Source organism: Atta cephalotes (genome assembly GCF_000143395.1).
Source record: "Atta cephalotes unplaced genomic scaffold scaffold00012, whole genome shotgun sequence".
Lineage (NCBI taxonomy): Eukaryota > Metazoa > Arthropoda > Insecta > Hymenoptera > Formicidae > Atta > Atta cephalotes.
The window spans coordinates 1,610,644-1,628,409 of NW_012130076.1; the positions used below are offsets into that span (position 1 = coordinate 1,610,644).

A 17,766-nucleotide genomic window follows, 5' to 3' on the forward strand; every position below is an offset into this window, starting at 1 on the left:
TTACATCCCTATTTCTATTTGACTTATATCTATACCATCCAAAATGTCTTCACGCTCATCTTTTAAATCTTCTGCTCTTTGCAATATTAAAAGCTGTAATTTATAAGTAAGAAGAACATAAAAGTAGTAAGTATTTTCTTATAGATTATATGACTTACTTTTGCAGCAGCTATAATTTGCGTGACTATTTTATTACTTAAATATGGAATATTTTTCTTAATTTCCTTAGAATCGGCTTTCGCTATAGATTGTAAAGTTTTATAACCGGCTTTGTACAATTGACGAGCTCTACCCTGTAATAAAGAATGATAAAATGATAGGTAGTGCACGCGTGCATGCGTGCATGCGTATGTGTATAGATCATTTGATCTTTAAACTTGAACGTAATGTACTAATAATAATAATAATTAGCTTACTATTTTAACTGATGGAAGTTCCATCAATTTTTCTAGTTCTAATGGACAACAATAAGATAGTTTTTTACTGAATGTATTTAACATTTCAGTAAATGCCCAAAACTCAGGTAATTCCTATAATATAAAAGATTGATATATTTTTTAAGATTGATAATTTATATATAATTTAAATTTTTCTATTATATTATATTCTCTCATCATATTATAAGCATTAAGCTAATAATTCATTCATCATTTATTTACCTGACAAAATCTGACTACAGAAGATGCGAACATTGAAACCGTATTTAAAAGACTTTGTATAATACCTCTATTAACTTGATATTTCTCAGCAACAGAATAAACTGTATGATGATTCCATAATTCATGTACTATTAGTGTCACATAAAATCTGTGAACTACCCTCTTCTCGATAAACTATAGAAAATTAAATTTTCTTTTCTAAATAAAATAGTGCGTTTAAGTATAATTTCACTTATTTGATAATAAACTGACCTTAGGTATTATACCATCACGTATTTTATTAGCCGCAGCTTCTGTTATTCCAAGAAGTCTAGCAACTTGCATTTGACTTTCAGTTAACTCCATTATCTTGAACAATATAAAACATTTATGGCAATACTTACAATATTGATATATAAAAACACAGATAATATTACCACATCATAATAAATACTGCCGATGGGAGTGATTTGAGATATACTATCATAAGGTGTGACAAGATATAAAAGATGTAGATTATCAATTAATATTAAATGTTTCTGAGCTGTTTTTAAATCCTCATACAATGTATATGCAGTTTTTAAATCAATCGGCCCTGCAACGAATCTTTATGAAGTATATTATGAAGATGTTTGAATATATCAAAAATAAATAAAAACTTGTTACCTTTCATTGCAGCTTGTCCCAAATCACAAAGCTGAAACTCAGTTTCACTTGTAAACGTGACTGTTTTTACTCCCTTTTTAATTGACAAATTCTTCTTACACGTTGATGTTTGAGATGGAATGACCACAGTTACATTAGGATTACCAGTATTACTATCTTTGCTCTTTACTTTTATTATACCACATTTTAATAATGCTGTTATTGTTTCATCTGTTATTGTTTTTAGATTAACGCCTATTCTATTTTGTTGAATACTGAGTAATGTTGCAGTTGTTAATTTATGCAATTCAGATCTAGTTGACGCTATGTTTAATTGTATTGCACTTAGAATCAGATTGTTCAATCCCTTGTTATTTTCTATGTATAAACTGCTCAGCGAGTCGTCCATTTGAGAAGTCAAGAGATCTTTTACCTATAATGTAAGTTATGTTTTAGTTTTTAAAATAATTAATATACTTTAATTTTAGTCTATTTTACAAATTCTTACTTTACTGATCTCGGACTTTTTACAGATAAGTATACTTTCTCCTAAAACTCCCATACCAGCACGACCTGCTCGACCAATCATTTGTTTGTATCTACTTAAATTTAAAAACTGATTACCAACATAAGGACTACGTAGTATTACCTAATAAAAGACAATATTATTAACAGCTGTAATAATTAGCCATACATTATTATTATTAATGATTTAATTACCCTCCTTGCTGGCAAATTGATACCAGCCGCTAAAGTCGACGTGCAACATATTACACATAGAGTACTTTCTCTAAAAGCATCCTCTATTAAGCGCCGTTCTTCGGACGTAAGTCCAGAATGATGGTAGGCTATGCCAAGTTTGATAGTTTTTTGCAAAATAGAGCATAATCCTTCTTCAGTTTTAAGTGCATTTAACAAGCTCATCTTTTCGTTTACTTTGTAATTATATAAATCCCTAAAATAATGAAATTTGGATATTTATAATACGCTATATATTTTTTAACTTACAAGGTGATGTCAAAAAAATAAAAGTCATCAAATAATGTCCATAACGTCAATAAGATACATCATTAAAACGTCATCTTCCTTAAGTTAATACAATACATACTTATAAGAAAAATTTAAAATAAACATGATAAAGTCTTACTTAGATAAAATTTTGGTTAATAATAAAGCCAGATTCTCACAATTTTTACGACTTGAGCAGAATATAAGGCAGGAATCATTTGGCACTACTTCCATTATCAAACCTCCAATTCTGTCTGGATCTAGTATTGCTACATCATCTGAGTACTTGATAATAAAATTATATTATTTGACATTATCTTTTATGCAAAGATCTTGTAAAGTAAAACTTTTGATTATATCACCTTGTAATCATTGGTGCTCATATCTATCAATAATTCTTCATTATTCAAGTTAATTACCCACATATCATTTTCACATTTTACATATTCTGTTATTTTAACTGGTCGAAAGTTTTGAGAGTATGTATCTGCGTTAAGAAATTGCGCGATTTCTTTTAAATTACCTATCGTCGCGCTCATCCCAATTAAGCGTATTATATCTATAAAAAATAGATATTTCATTAAAAAACAATTTTTAAAAAATATTTGTATTTCCTAGGATTCAATTGTGTATCACACTTAATGAAAATAAAAGAGAGCAAATTCATTAAAGATGTTGATCAATGGAATTATAAATATTCTAATAAATTCATTTTTGTAATTTTCGATTAAGTTATGATATACAATCGAATTCCTAAATAATTTCACTTAAATATCTGTAATTACCACTGAAGAACATTATTTTTGTGAGTAGCCCTTCTAACGTGGCTCCTCTTCCAGATTCTCCAAGCAGATGTAATTCATCAACAACTATAATACCAATCTAAAATTTTTTTCTGCATTACAATAATACAACCTATATAATATATAACTGCAATAATTAGTTATTAATATTTCAGCTTACTTCAGTTAAGCGTTTCGTTTCTATTAAACTATTTACAAGTCCTAATGCTTTCTCTATGGTACATATGTAAAGACTGTTTTTCCTTCGCCGTTTAATTGGTGGATAACGTCCTTTTGTACTAGCATATTCTTCGATTAAAAAACCTAATTTTAATGCTAATATAGCCATTGATTGAACCTGCATGTATAAATTTATGAGCTCAATTAATATATATATATATATATACACATTTATATATTGTATTTTATTTATTATATATATATATGTATATATATATATATATATATATATTATATTAATATACTGCAATTAATATATCACACAATCGCTTTTTCTAATATATCAATTTCAAAGTGGCATGCCTTTTCCTGTACCAAGGCCACATATGGAAGTATAAAAATGGCATTTTTTTTGTTACATATAATCTCTCTGAACATTAATATCTCTGCAACCAAAGTTTTGCCGCCACTTGTTGGCAGAGCATAAATTAAATTCTTTTTGGTTTTAATAGCCAATTTTAATAATTCGTCTTGCCATTCTGTATAAAATAATTAACATTAAAAATCATTCTTATTTCTTATAAATTCGACTTATATATTATTGTGAACTTACGATATAATTCACAAATTCCCTTGACTTCTTGTATCAATTTTTTCACAGTATCTGATAAACCGTAAAATGAAGAACAATTTGTGGAATTTGTTTCATTTTTTGCCTCTTTTGGTATTAATACATCATTAGAAAAACGTAGTTTTTTTTTTAAGCTTTTACATTCATTTAAGGATCTAGATTTAGTTTTTAAAATTGGTGAACTATCTTTATCATCCTTTTTAAAATCATTATCTTTCAAAGTATCGTCACCAAAGTTTGTGATATGCAAATACGGATACGATGCATCCATTAATTTATCTTGATGTAATACATTTTTATGCAATTGATCTGCTTTTTCCACATTTTGATTTACATTGTTTAAGTCAAACCTTGTATCCTCTTTGTAAAATGTATCAAATATATCATAATTGCTTATATTATTGCAACTCTCTGAATTAATTTCTTCCTCATTCTGTGAATCAAATTGAGCAAATATTTGATTCATTAAGGTTTTGTCCTGCCATTCATTCACGTTAGGAGACACGCTGAATGATATTTTGGAGCTAGCTGTTGCATTGGTTGCAACGCTTTGCAACGACTCTTTGGAAACTTGTGCCGTCTCATTGTGTTCTTGGAAGGACTGGCGAGTATCTACTGAAACGTATAATCCATTGTCAGGTTCTATATTACATAATAATGTATTATCTAGCAGTAACAGGGACTCAATGGCACACGGCGACTTAGACCTTCCATTGTTATTCAATGATATTAGGCGGTTTTCTTTACCATCATTCAATGCTTCCATTTAACAAATTAATTCTGAAAGAGAATTTTCTTATTTATATTCATAGTATCTCATTCCATTAAATGAAATGCTAAATAATTAATTTTATACCTTGTAGTACAATATCAGACAGCAACTCTAAAAAATAACCCTTCTGATCAAACAGCTGTCACAGTTCAAATATCGTAATATCGATCACTTGACTCTCGTAATGATGTCCATATTCCGCTCTCCGTGGTGTGCGTTCAAAACCATAACCTGTTGCAATCTCTCGCGACTTTGAGTGATTTATATGCACTTCTTGTAATTTCAAAAGCCGGAAAGGTCGGGTACGCATCCCGTTTACAGAACAAAATGCCGAAGAAGAAAACTGGGCAGAGGAAGAAGGCAGAAAAGCAGAAACTTCGGCAGAAGGAGATCAGAGCTGCCAAGGAGCAGATTGACCTGGCCAAATTTCCTTGCAACTCCGTAATGGTGAGTATTTCTCGATTGTAATTGTTATTTATAGTTAAATTATTACAGTTGTATTTAAAGTGAAATTAGATTAATTAGGTATATGCTTGAAATTGGGAGAGAGTGAAAATGAAAGTTGCAAGTCTAGTACAAGAGTGTGATCACAAATTCAAGGTATTATCATTTTATCCTTGTTGTTCACAAAGGCTACATTCCAAAACGTCCTCTCCAAGGAAAATTTTATTTGAAAAATATATAGTACAAGTAACGCATGTACTAGAGATCTGTTTTTTGTTCTTGTACTAGATTGTGTACTAGAACTCTCTTGCTTTTGTCAAATATCATACATGTATCTATCTCATTTTAAGCTCTGAAAGTGTATATACTTTAACCAGTAACCCTAGTAAAAAAAACTTTATATTGTATCAAATAAAATTTTCCTCAGAGAGATTTTGAAGTATATAGTCCAAATGTTAAACAAGGATAAAATAATACTGGGTATATGTGAGTGAAGTTTCTGTATGCAGTTCAGTAATAAAAAACAAACCTTAAAATAATCTACTTCATGATTCTAATATTATTTTATCTCATAGGAATGTGACAAATGCAACAAGAAGCAAAAGAGTCGTGCCTTTTGTTATTTCTGTCAGAGTCTACAGCGATTACCCATATGTGCGCATTGTGGCAAGATTAAATGCATGCTGAAGACAGGAGATTGCGTGGTACGTCATCCTGGAATCTTCACCACAGGATTAGGAATGGTGGCAAGTAAATCTATTTATTATATTATAGAGCTATCTTTTTAAATATTTATTGGGATATGCTATCTCTCACAAATAAAATGTTTTAGGGAGCTATATGCGATCATTGCGAAGCTTGGGTATGTCATGGAAGACGTTGTCTCACTAGTCACGCTTGTATCTGTCCATTGATGGACGCCATTTGTCAGGAATGCGAGAGAGGCGTTTGGGATCATGGAGGAAGAATATTCAAGTGTTCATTCTGTGGTTGCTTTTTATGTGAGGATGATCAATTTGAGCATCAAGCATCGTGCCAAGTATTGGAAGCAGAAAGTTTCAAATGTAATAGGCGATATATAATATATAAGGGACATTGCATTCTTATTTAATTTCCAATTGTATTTTAACGTAAATTAAAATTTCCAGGCCAATCATGTAATCGTTTGGGACAATACTCTTGTCTTAGATGTAAGACATGTTATTGTGAAGATCACGTTCGTAGAAAAGGCTTTAAATATGAAAAGAACAAACCTATTCCTTGTCCAAAGTGCAGCTATGAAACATCACAGACTAAGGATCTAAGCATGTCTAGTAAGCATTTACGTGTATATTATTATAAAATTTGTTATATTAAGTTTATTTGATTTATTCGAATTTCTTTTATAGCGAGAAATCACAAGTTTGGTAGACAAAATCAAGGTGGTCCATCTGAATCTGATGATGAAAACGGATATAATTATGGTAAACCAAGATTCTTTTTTAATGAAAATTTATGTTCATTTCTATCAATGTAAAGATAATCTTCTGTCAATGATGAACTTTGACTTACTTTTTATTCTTTTTTAGTTTTAGTTATTAGAGAAAGATAAAGTAATTCAAATTGAGATTAAAGTTAATCTGCATTGATAGAAATGAGCATTCAAGATCCTAAAAAAATTAGGAATAATTTGTTTTCATTTTTTTATATCTTTGAGAAAAGATTTTCTTTGTTCAGCAGGAAATCAGGAGTCTTGTTATGGAACTGTTAGCTACAATGACAATGAAGATGATGATGATTATGATGATGATGATGATGATGAAGATGATGATGAGGATGACATAGAAGACGATGATGATGAATCCACAAGTACGGACGAAGAAAAGAAAGATACCACAATGCAAGAAATTCCAGAGAATAGTAAAAATAAAGCTTAGCATTTATTTACAGTGCAAAATAAAATATATAATTGAAAATGAAATATCAATTATTAAGTTAAATCACGCACAATATGCGAAAAGAAGTATAAGAATTCAAAAAGAGGGACAATTTCAATATTTTGTAAAATATAAATTGATTTCCAATTCCTAAGTATACATACATTTAATATGCACAATATTTAAATTTGATAATCCATTTTAAACAAGTATAGTAATAACAAACGAATTGAGAGCAAATATAATGTTGAATATAATAAAGAAATGACCGTGAAGAAATAAACGTTGTTTATTGTACATGAATTTTATGCAATTTAAATAAGAGTCTTACAAAATCATATTATACAATCGTAACACATATACATTTAAATATACGTTATACGCGTAATGTTGTGTATTCAGGCGGGAATGCAAAAGTATGAGAACCAAGAGCATTAACACTAGGTAACAATCCAGCGTTTGGAATAATGTTCCAGGACAATGTTAACGTTACATTCTTATTTCCCCTGTAAAAATGAAAAGCAAAAAACGTATTTGCTGTGTATTAACAAAAATTGCAGAAAAACTTTGCTGTCACAATAATCAACTCTACCTGAGACCTTTGCCATCATCCCAAAAGTAATATTTCGTATTCATATTTTTGAAATCTAGAACAGCATTATCTCCACGAAGAACTATTTTATCCCATAATACTACCTGTCAACACATATAAATTTTATTTAAAATAAATTTATATTAAAAAAAAGGAGAACATATTGTAAATTAAAGTTGATTAAATAAAGACATACTTGATTAAATTCATTATTTTCTGTCTGATATTCTGCTGTGAGGTATAAGAATAATTGCTTAACATTCCAATTAAACAATGGAGTAAGATGTAAAAGTTTTATAAGGTAAATATAATTTAAAATATATGAATTAAAAAAACAATAGAAAGTTGAACATGATTCTCTCAGTATATAAAATATGTTATTTTACAGAACAAAATAAGTTATCTTCACTCATGATACTTTTTTTATAAAATTATAATGTATTCGATTTACTGACTTGATCTGACTTCAAGTCAAAGTCTATTCTTTTTAGCTGCGTTTCTTGCATATTTTAACTCTTCTTTTGCAGCTAAACAAAACAGACCATTGACTTGGAGTTGGATCCTCAGTAAATCGAATACATTATTAGAAATCTAGATGAGGTATAAGTAATTATCTTTATCAATGCTGAACTATTTTTATGTAAATTACATAAGATGATTAGATATTATATAATTTAGATTGAATTCATATAAATAAAATAATTAATAATAGACACTTATACAATACTATGTGTGAAAAGGATATCAGTTTGTAAATCAAAAGTCAAGTAACCCAAGTCGTTCTTTTCTCTCGATGCACTGTAATCTGGTACATTTTTTCTGTAAAATAAAGTGAGTTTACTACAGCAATTGCAAATATGGAAAATTATATGTAACATGCATTAATCTTGATATATTAGTTTCTCAATATTTGTATATTTAAGACAATGTAGAAAAATTTATTTTCTTGCACAGTACGATTCACAAATACAATATGGATCCTTTTGACAAAAACATAAGTGTGATTTAATTGAAATGAAATGAACTGTGTAATATAAATTGTATGACACATCATATTTATACATTCACATTTGATACTTACACGACAACTTTAACTGTATTTAACGTAGCGTTCGCTCTGTAATCAATAAAAACTGTCGAGAGAAAACAGCAAAATGTGAGGCAGGCCGAAACGCTTAACGTATATGCCAAGATAGCATTTCCTCGTGTTAGGAACGTGTGCATTATTGTGCCGTCAATAATCGTCAATAATTATGGCGTTCCTATTAAATTAAAGCAACTCAATCAATACAGCTGTAGATCAACGAATTTCTAACTAACGCGCATTGTTTCCCCGATTGGAACTTTCAACGTCACCAGTTTACTGTTTAACGTGCACGGTCACCGGTTTACGTTCGTAAATGGATCCATACGTCGTATGCCAAGTGGTGTGCTCGCGTTTGCGAGGGAGAATTAAAAGATGCACCGACGGAAGGTTAAAATAATTTTTTCTCGATGAATTTTGGAACGCACTAAATTGGTTAAAAAAAGTGCAATGACCGTTCGCGAATCCCTGCGCGATGAGCCGGCTGATTAGTGACTTTCGAAATCTCAATTTTCCGCGTGGCACGTTGGCGGCCCTGACAGCGAGCAGACTGAAGACTGAAGTAGGTCGTATACCGTGGATGCAGCAGAGCGAGGGAGGGTTGGCGCGGCCCGGTTATTTGGACACGTTTATGGTTATCAAGTTTGACAATAAACATCGGACAGTCCTGTATGACTCGGAGTTAACGATACGTCAGCATGGGTGAGTCAACAACGAGCGATTTCTCGCTCTGTGCCATGTATTTATTCTTAAAAAAAAAAAAAAAAAAGGAACTGAATATCGCACGCAACTCCGATTATCGAGGTAGTTTTCCTTACGGTTTCTTACGCGAGATTCTGACGATATCTCCTTACAGGTGGGTTGCTCAGCTACTTTCGTAACCTGCTCGGTAGCCGCGAGATGCGGATCCTGATCCTAGGCCTGGACGGCGCCGGCAAAACCACGATTTTGTACAGGTTTGCATTGACAGTCTCGTTATCTCGATGACTAGCTGTCATTTGTGTTTACATAGTGCATCTAATTACTACTAACTTTTTTGAAGTTTTTTTTATATTTTGGATCTTTTTATCTTATGATTAAATTGAATTCTTACATCTTCGGCATTTTAAACATAATTTATTTCTTATTTGCTGTATAATTACACATTAATATTATGAATATCATAAATAATATAATTTAATATAATTTATACTTTATAATTCTATGATATAAATATAAAAGTAGTAATTCTACAATGATGAAAAAAAATATATATATTTATATATATATATATATTTATTCATATAAAATTTCAACTATAAAATTACTATAAGCAAAGTTCTTTAATTGATTGTTTATTAGGTTACAGGTTGGCGAAGTGGTAACTACAATACCAACCATAGGGTTCAATGTAGAACAAGTTACTTACAAAAATTTAAAATTTCAAGTCTGGGATCTCGGTGGTCAAACGAGTATACGGTATGTCAAACTTGTGAAAGTTGGTTTTAAAATTTAGAACTATTTTTTTATCCTAAATTTCAATAACTCATACACATGTATCAGTGCTATCCAAGATTTAATATTATATATCTACTTGATGTATGTTAGCATTTATGACTATTGTGTCTTCTTTTTTCAATTTCCATTAAAGAAAAGAAAGCAAGGTACATGCATGAATATCGATGCATGTTAAGTTAATGTCTTGAATTATCAACTTTAGTACATATCATTGTAATTCAAAATATTTTAAATAAATATATTTATACTTTTAGACCATACTGGAGGTGTTACTATTCCAATACAGATGCGATAATTTACGTGGTAGATTCGGCAGACAGAGATAGAATAGGCATATCAAAGGATGAATTAATTCTCATGTTACAAGTAATATTACTTTTTGAATTAATAATTATAGTACTTTTTAAATAAAAATTTTTATTTTTTCTATTATTTTACATTAATTTGTTTTTAAAAAAAATAAGTAATTTAAAATGTATTTTGTATTTAAACAGGAAGAAGAGTTACAAGGCGCGATCTTGGTGGTACTAGCGAATAAACAGGATATGGCAGGATGCCTTAGTGTCGCGGAGGTCCATCAAGCGCTTGGATTGGACGCTCTTAAAAACAGAACCTTCCAAATATTTAAAACTTCCGCGACGAAGGGTGAAGGGCTTGATCAAGCCATGGACTGGTTGTCGAATGCGCTACAGAGTAGAAAATGATCAATATTATGTCACAGTTATTTATATTTGAGCCTTACAAGAGGACTAGTCACACGACTGTCGCTCTAAATGTGTCGTCAGGTTGTCACCGGACACGTGATTTTGTTTATTTATTGTAATTATTGTATTTTAAATATTTCCTTTACAGAGCAAGAATATTTGAGGAATCGCAGTACTTTTTCATAACGGCTGAAATATATAACAATAAGGGGATCATTTTATCTTTCTATATTTAAGATAATAAACTTAGAGAATTCTTTCAACTTAGAATCTTTTGCACTAATAACTATTTCGTATTATTATTATTGTTACGCGTAACATTTATTAAACAATTTCAAAATAACTCGCTATTCATTTAATATTCATGATAATTGAACTTTATATGGAATTATAAAATTGTAATGAGAATACAAGTACAATATATTGCTATCAAATATACAACTCGATCACTAGACAAACAAGAATAAATTTTCGAAAAAAGTTCAAACTCGTAAAACAAGAATACTCCAAACATTTAAATCGTATCTATGCATAATACCACTGTCTTTATTGTACTTTAAATTATTATGTAAAATTTTTTTTCAATATGAGTAAAACAAATTTAAAATGAAACTCAAAGTGGATAGGATACAAGTGCAACATTATACTAGCATTTATAAAAATTGTTACACAATATAAACGAAATAAAATTCTGTGTCGCGAAAGAATCATGTTAGTGTTAGGAATGATTTTAAGTACATAGAAATTTTATCTTGAGTTAAATTTTAGTTTAACTGATGTGAGATAATTTTTATATTCGTATTGAGATCATTTTGACCGATTAGCAGCAATTAAAATCAAATAATAGATCGGTTGATAATTTTTAATATGTTTCCCAATATGTATTTATACTTTCTGAGTAACCGACTAAATTTTAATAATTTATAAGAAATACATAAATATTTCATAATAGTTCGAATAGATATTCAAATTAAATTCATTATATATAAATAATGGTAATTTCGTTTGTAGTAGGTAATAGCTTTTATAAAATGAACCTACCTATACGATGTGCGATTTTTACTACCATTCCAGTGCGCCAAATCTTTTAATTCGTTTGATTTTCGCATCCATGTCTAATCGAGATTTCACCCTCATGTAAAATATTGGACAGTCACGGCTGAAAATATATTTGAAAATAATTATTTTGGAATGTTATTCATATTTATTTTTTACATGTAAATATTAACTCAGTTAATATATATAAGAACATATCTTTATTTGGAAAGAGTATTCTATATTAATTAATACAATACTAACTTAGAGCATATAACTTCTTGATGGAGACTTCCTTGACATCTTTGGCATTCCGCCCACAATCTGGAAAACTTTTCTTCCAGTTTGTGTTGAGCCTGCAACTCATTATGAAACAGTTCAGCCTCTTGAGGTTCGCAATGTTTGCATACTGCCTTGTCTTCTCTGTCAGGTGGTAAAACAGCTTTACAGCCTAAACACGTCTCTTTTTTACGTGTGAAAGCCGCGAGGGCTCCAACTTGTGAGGTAGCGATGCATCTCGTACGCGTATGATCTCCTTTCAGGAGAAGCGACTCGGCCTTGTCGCCGAGGATAGGTTCAAAGATACGTACAAGAGGTTTCGCCAATTGATTCTCCAGATAATAGTTTGTATCTATCGGAATACTATTCTGCAGTGCATACACGGGATCTTCCGCTTTTTGATATGCCGGTGTGCCTTTAGCTGCGCTTATGAACACGTATGCCACTCGGTCACCAAGTTTCGGTGCATTTCCAGCGTCTCGTTTCTTCATCTTTGTCGCCAGTTCAACATGCGCTTGTTTTGCCGCATAATCTGTCTTTGTCAGTTCCTTCGTGATGACTAATTGAGATAGATCGATACGATTACACAAAAGATCGCTAATAATTTGTTTGGCATAATCTACAGCAGCATGTGGATTTCTATGTATATATAATATTATATTATTTATTACTTATCTATATAATATAAATATACGAGATTAGATAAAGAGTGAAGAAAAAATAATGTACCTTTCGATAAGCAATATTTGCAAACAAGTATTCATCATATTCGCTACCAATGGACAATTATCTCGGCGCACCGTTTCGAGACCTTTACAATCCATTTTGTCATATTTATCAGGTTTCGTAAAATACAGACCAGCATAACGTTTTTTGTTGATTAAAAGATACGGAAAATACACTTTCTCAAACTCCAGCTTTATAGGCTTAATAAATTTAGATGTCACGTAATCGGCCGCTTCTTTACCGAGTTTCATTGCATCTTCTATATCTTTCACGCCAAACTTAACCATCACGGAATCAGTGTCACCATATATGACTAACGCATCGTTTTTGTATCCATTTTCTATTCGAAAGTGATCCTCCACTTCTTGCTTTGTTTGCTCTATCATAGTACGTCCATAAGCTGTAACGCTCTGCAATTTATTATATTACATTTATGAATATTTTGTATTTTTTATGATATATTTTGCAATGCTCTTTTCATTCAATGTTTTGAGAATATCGAGAACTTACAGCAGATATTTCCAAGCATGGTAATTTTCCCATCTGCGCACCTGTGAAGCCATATACGGAATTCGCCGACACTTTCAAGGCGTATTGTCTGCCATCGAGTACTTTTTGCTTTAAAGGATCAGTTTCTTGTTTTAATTCTGCTTTTGCTTTTTTTCTAGCCGCCAATAGATTCTCCAAAATCTCCGGAAGAATTCCTTTCCTTATACTATTTTTAATGAATAATGATTTACTAGGAGTTGTGGTAATCTGATCCTCCTGAATATTGAGCTCCTTCTTTTTAGCAATAGTTAATAATGTCGTATAACATAAGTTGTGTGCCATAATAATGCTAGGATATAAGGAACTGAAATCTAAGGTAGCAATCGGATCATTGTAGTAGCCACGCTTAGGTTCAATGACAGTCGCTCCTTCGAATTGTTCGTCGGTACCATGGCCTTGATGTACTGGCATCAAGTAATCGTTTTCTTTAGTCTGATGTTAATAGATATACTTAATTGCCAATATCAAATAGTTATTTCTTTCTGTAATTATGAAAATTTATTACCTTACGTAAAAGTTGAGAAACAATTTTGATTTGTTGCCCGCGAGTCAATAAGCTAGAAATGGACACTCCTGTTACTCTTGCCATTTCCATGTAGATAATAATACACATTAATTTATCTAATAATCTAAGTGGTAAGTATGCGTCCTTCAAACAGTATACAGCGAGACGTCGACGTGTCTGTGCATTTCCGTTTTGTAATCCCGTAATATCCTTATGCTGGACGTCTTCTTTTTGTTCTTGAAGAAAATGGTATGATACTGCATTTAGGGTATAAGACCTCAGTTTATAATCTCGAACCAATACCTGAAAAGTACATATATATATATATATATATATATATATATATATATATGTATATCACAGCTTTAATAAAATATATAAATATATATATGTATATATATATAAAGAATACATTACATAAATTTTCTTACTAGCAATAAGTCAAACGGAACTCTTCCTTCAAAATTAATCGATTTATTCTCACGACGACCCAGCTGTTTACTTTGTAGTACATGATCCTTGATTACAGACTTTATATTTTTTATTCGACCAAGAAAGTTGAAGTTTTTAACATTGAGATGTTGCGCACGATTAATTAAGTATGGAAAATCAAAATTATTTATGTTATACCCTGTGAAAATGTCAGGATCTAATTGTCGCACAAAATCAGCCCATTTCTTGCAAAATAAAATAATATCATTAATATAGACAATTGATCACATACTGGATACTTTCCCTACGATTTAATTAACTTACCTCTAACATTAAACTTTCTTTTTCAAAGCTCAGAACTTGGCAACCGACGATAGGCGCGCAAGTATCAAGAGTGAAAATATTTCTTAAAAATGGTTCAGACTCGCCCTGTCTTATGACCATATTAGCAATTTGTATCACAGGATCATGTTTTGCTTCCGGGAAGATACCTGCAGAAAGGATTTATAATTAAATTCATGTATAATAAAAAAACATCAAATTTAAAAGAGAAAAAGCAATGACAATAATTACCTTCGCGTCCAGCGCATTCAATATCAAAACTAAGAATTCTGAATGGAGCTATTTTTGACCATTCCCCTTCCGGTGCATGAGTTACAAAAACATCCCATGCAACATCCACTTCCAATTGACATCGTGTAGTTAATTCCAACATGTGTCCATACTGGCCACGTAATTTCCAGCTTCCTGGTAATAATTCAATCCAAGAACAACCAACTACTGACGTATCAACCATGAATCTTGCATTTAAATAATCAAATATAAAAAAAATTAATGTTGTAATTTTGATAAAAATGTAACATATATAAATAATAATACATAATGTTATATGTCTACACTACCTGATATCAAAATCGATGTTACTCTCAAACGCTCTATAATGATAATTGAATGCAGTATACACTGTGCCTTGTTCTAATAATCTTTTACAAGGTGCTATCAATTTTGGGACTGCCACTGTAATTTTCAAAAATGGCAACTTATCATTTCCTCCATATCCATACATCGATTGTTTATGGACTAACTCGACTGCTAGGATAGCATCTTGTATATTATTTGGATTTGATTTCATATCCTTCTTTACAGCTTGATTAAGAGCCTCCTATATTCAAGAAATTCTGGAGTTAATTATTTCTTATGCGAAACACAAAATACAAGAAGCTGAGCTCCTCAATCATATGAAGAAAGGCGGGAATAGTTTTGTGGCGTAATCCATGCAATTTGATTATTAGTCTGCAACTGTTACATTTAAAGTACATGAAAATAGAAAAGAATATTATCAGAGAGAAACTTGAAAGGACTGATGACTCAAAATCTGTATCTACAAAATGCTGCTGCGCTATCAAAACACAAATCAACACAAGTTTTTGATTAAAATAAACATACTTTGAATGGCCTGCAGTGATCGTTTGTAAAATTTGATGGTGCTGATACAAATAAATATGGACAAAAACCATGGACATGGCAACAGACAGAATTTCCTTGTTCCGTAACACCAAACATTCTCATTATCGGTACAGGTCCTACTTTACTACCTGGCATTCCAGGAAGAGGTTTACCTATGTACAATTATAAATTTTACAATACTGATATATTTTTAATTAATAGACTTGTGCTTTTAAATATAATATATATATATATATATATATATATATATATATATATATACTTAAAATACATTATTGGGCGTATTCAAACCAGACAAAGCTGCTAGCCTGCTCGCTGAAGGATTGAATGTAATTGCTTGGATCTATAAATAACAATTAATTATATTCATTTGTTTGACGAGCAGGCTAGCCGCTTTGTCAACTTGAACACATCTATTACCTATATAATGATCAATTTCAATTTGTTGAAATGACAATGTATCAATTTTTGGATTCAAAGGCGGTGGAGGAGCTCTGCTCCATTTTGCAGATGTATTTTCTTGTTCAGGTCCCTATATATAAAATAAAATTATTAATGAATGAATAATAAATCTGTATACATATTATCACATATACCATAAAAGATATAAATGGTACGTTTAAATAGAAAATTAATTTTAGATTAACGAAATACGATTTAGACATACTTCTCCAATTAACAGTGTCTCATCTAAAAAATCTTCATCTGCAAGATCCATAATGGCCAGTTCTGCCTCAAATGAACTAGGCTTTTCCTCATCTTCATCTCTATTTGATAAAATTAATATACAAATTTTTAAATTTATTATATCACACAAGAAAAATATGATACTGTACATATTTAATATTTTGTAATTTTTCAAATCATAGTAATTAAATACAAATCAATTTGTATTTAAGACAAAATTTTATTAAAAACATAAAATAACAATAAATATTTATTTAAATTTATTGTATATATAGAAAGAAAAATACATTTCTTAAATAATACTAAATATTAGATTCAGATAAATAGATATAAAGCAAGCATATTTATTCAATTAAATGATATTAAAAAAGTATTAATGAATAGTAATAGTATTATGATGAATTGTTAATAGCTAAAAATACAATGTGGACAGAAACGTAGAGGTTAACAAGCATTAGATTTTACTAGCAAGACAAATAATTACCTAAATTTGGGCTTCTTCGCTGCCGAAGGTGCTGAAAATGGTTTTCGATTTACTTTACTCATGTCTTTTGTTGTGACATATAAAACTTATGCGAAACATAAAATACAAGAAGCTGAACTCGTCAATTATACGAAGAAAGGCGGGAATAGTTTTGTGGCGCAATCCGCGCAATTTGATTATTAGTCCACAACTATTACACTTTAAGTACATAAAGTACATGAAAATATGGAAGAGTATCATCAGAGAGAAACCTGAGAGGACTGACGGTTCAAAATCTGTATCTACAAAATGCTGCTGCGCACTACCGCCTCTGAAGAAGTGGATGTTAACTACAACATGTTTTTTCTCAAGTTTCTCTCTGATGATACTCTTCCATATTTTCATGTACTTTAAAGTGTAACAGTGCGGACTTAATAATCAAATAATTATATATTTAATATAATTCCATCAAGTTCATTTTCCAATGCTGCATATATTATATTGTACAAAAAATCTAATGTTTTCATTTCATACACAAGTGAGCGTAATGATTATTATCATACTATATTTAATACCTAACAATAAAATAAAACTCAGTTATATATAACTGGAATAGTATTGCTATTTGATATTTTGATTTAAAATTTTATTATAGAACTTTAAGTAATAAGTATATTTCTATACTTGCGCGAAATGATTCACAATTTATAATTGTTTATTATTTTATAAG

General features: G+C 30.5%; 5 protein-coding genes across 5 annotated transcripts; 2 read left to right on the forward strand and 3 right to left on the reverse strand.

Annotated features, from left to right (window-relative positions):
- LOC105617180 (helicase POLQ-like) lies at nucleotides 1-4,650 on the reverse strand. Its single transcript, XM_012198745.1, has 15 exons — nucleotides 3,867-4,650; nucleotides 3,617-3,792; nucleotides 3,255-3,431; nucleotides 3,077-3,173; nucleotides 2,654-2,850; nucleotides 2,431-2,576; nucleotides 2,004-2,238; nucleotides 1,792-1,932; nucleotides 1,305-1,716; nucleotides 1,076-1,233; nucleotides 912-1,007; nucleotides 660-833; nucleotides 417-530; nucleotides 159-293; nucleotides 1-93 (listed from the first exon to the last, which is right to left on the reverse strand). The coding sequence occupies exons 1-15, from the start codon at nucleotides 4,648-4,650 to the stop codon at nucleotides 1-3; spliced, it is 3,135 nt and encodes a 1,044-aa protein (XP_012054135.1).
- A 333-nt stretch (nucleotides 4,651-4,983) lies between these two features.
- On the forward strand, nucleotides 4,984-7,308 carry LOC105617182 (zinc finger protein 330 homolog). Its single transcript, XM_012198746.1, has 6 exons — nucleotides 4,984-5,103; nucleotides 5,676-5,846; nucleotides 5,933-6,164; nucleotides 6,249-6,413; nucleotides 6,489-6,563; nucleotides 6,820-7,308. The coding sequence occupies exons 1-6, from the start codon at nucleotides 4,984-4,986 to the stop codon at nucleotides 7,014-7,016; spliced, it is 960 nt and encodes a 319-aa protein (XP_012054136.1). The 3' UTR covers nucleotides 7,017-7,308.
- Nucleotides 7,309-7,392: 84 nt separating this feature from the next.
- On the reverse strand, nucleotides 7,393-8,832 carry LOC105617183 (signal peptidase complex subunit 3). The gene is made up of 5 exons (XM_012198747.1): nucleotides 8,690-8,832; nucleotides 8,354-8,427; nucleotides 7,805-7,893; nucleotides 7,609-7,712; nucleotides 7,393-7,522 (listed from the first exon to the last, which is right to left on the reverse strand). Exons 1-5 carry the CDS (start codon nucleotides 8,830-8,832, stop codon nucleotides 7,393-7,395), a joined length of 540 nt encoding a protein of 179 aa, XP_012054137.1.
- Nucleotides 8,833-9,167: 335 nt separating this feature from the next.
- Nucleotides 9,168-10,893, forward strand: LOC105617336 (ADP-ribosylation factor-like protein 1). The gene is made up of 5 exons (XM_012198898.1): nucleotides 9,168-9,394; nucleotides 9,562-9,648; nucleotides 10,034-10,150; nucleotides 10,444-10,555; nucleotides 10,684-10,893. The coding sequence occupies exons 1-5, from the start codon at nucleotides 9,168-9,170 to the stop codon at nucleotides 10,891-10,893; spliced, it is 753 nt and encodes a 250-aa protein (XP_012054288.1).
- Nucleotides 10,894-11,955: 1,062 nt separating this feature from the next.
- On the reverse strand, nucleotides 11,956-17,119 carry LOC105617184 (DNA polymerase delta catalytic subunit). The gene is made up of 13 exons (XM_012198748.1): nucleotides 17,058-17,119; nucleotides 16,554-16,653; nucleotides 16,307-16,418; nucleotides 15,866-16,038; nucleotides 15,322-15,581; nucleotides 14,993-15,219; nucleotides 14,744-14,910; nucleotides 14,419-14,664; nucleotides 13,988-14,290; nucleotides 13,444-13,914; nucleotides 12,937-13,343; nucleotides 12,193-12,846; nucleotides 11,956-12,052 (listed from the first exon to the last, which is right to left on the reverse strand). Exons 1-13 carry the CDS (start codon nucleotides 17,117-17,119, stop codon nucleotides 11,956-11,958), a joined length of 3,279 nt encoding a protein of 1,092 aa, XP_012054138.1.
- Nucleotides 17,120-17,766: the final 647 nt, after the last annotated feature.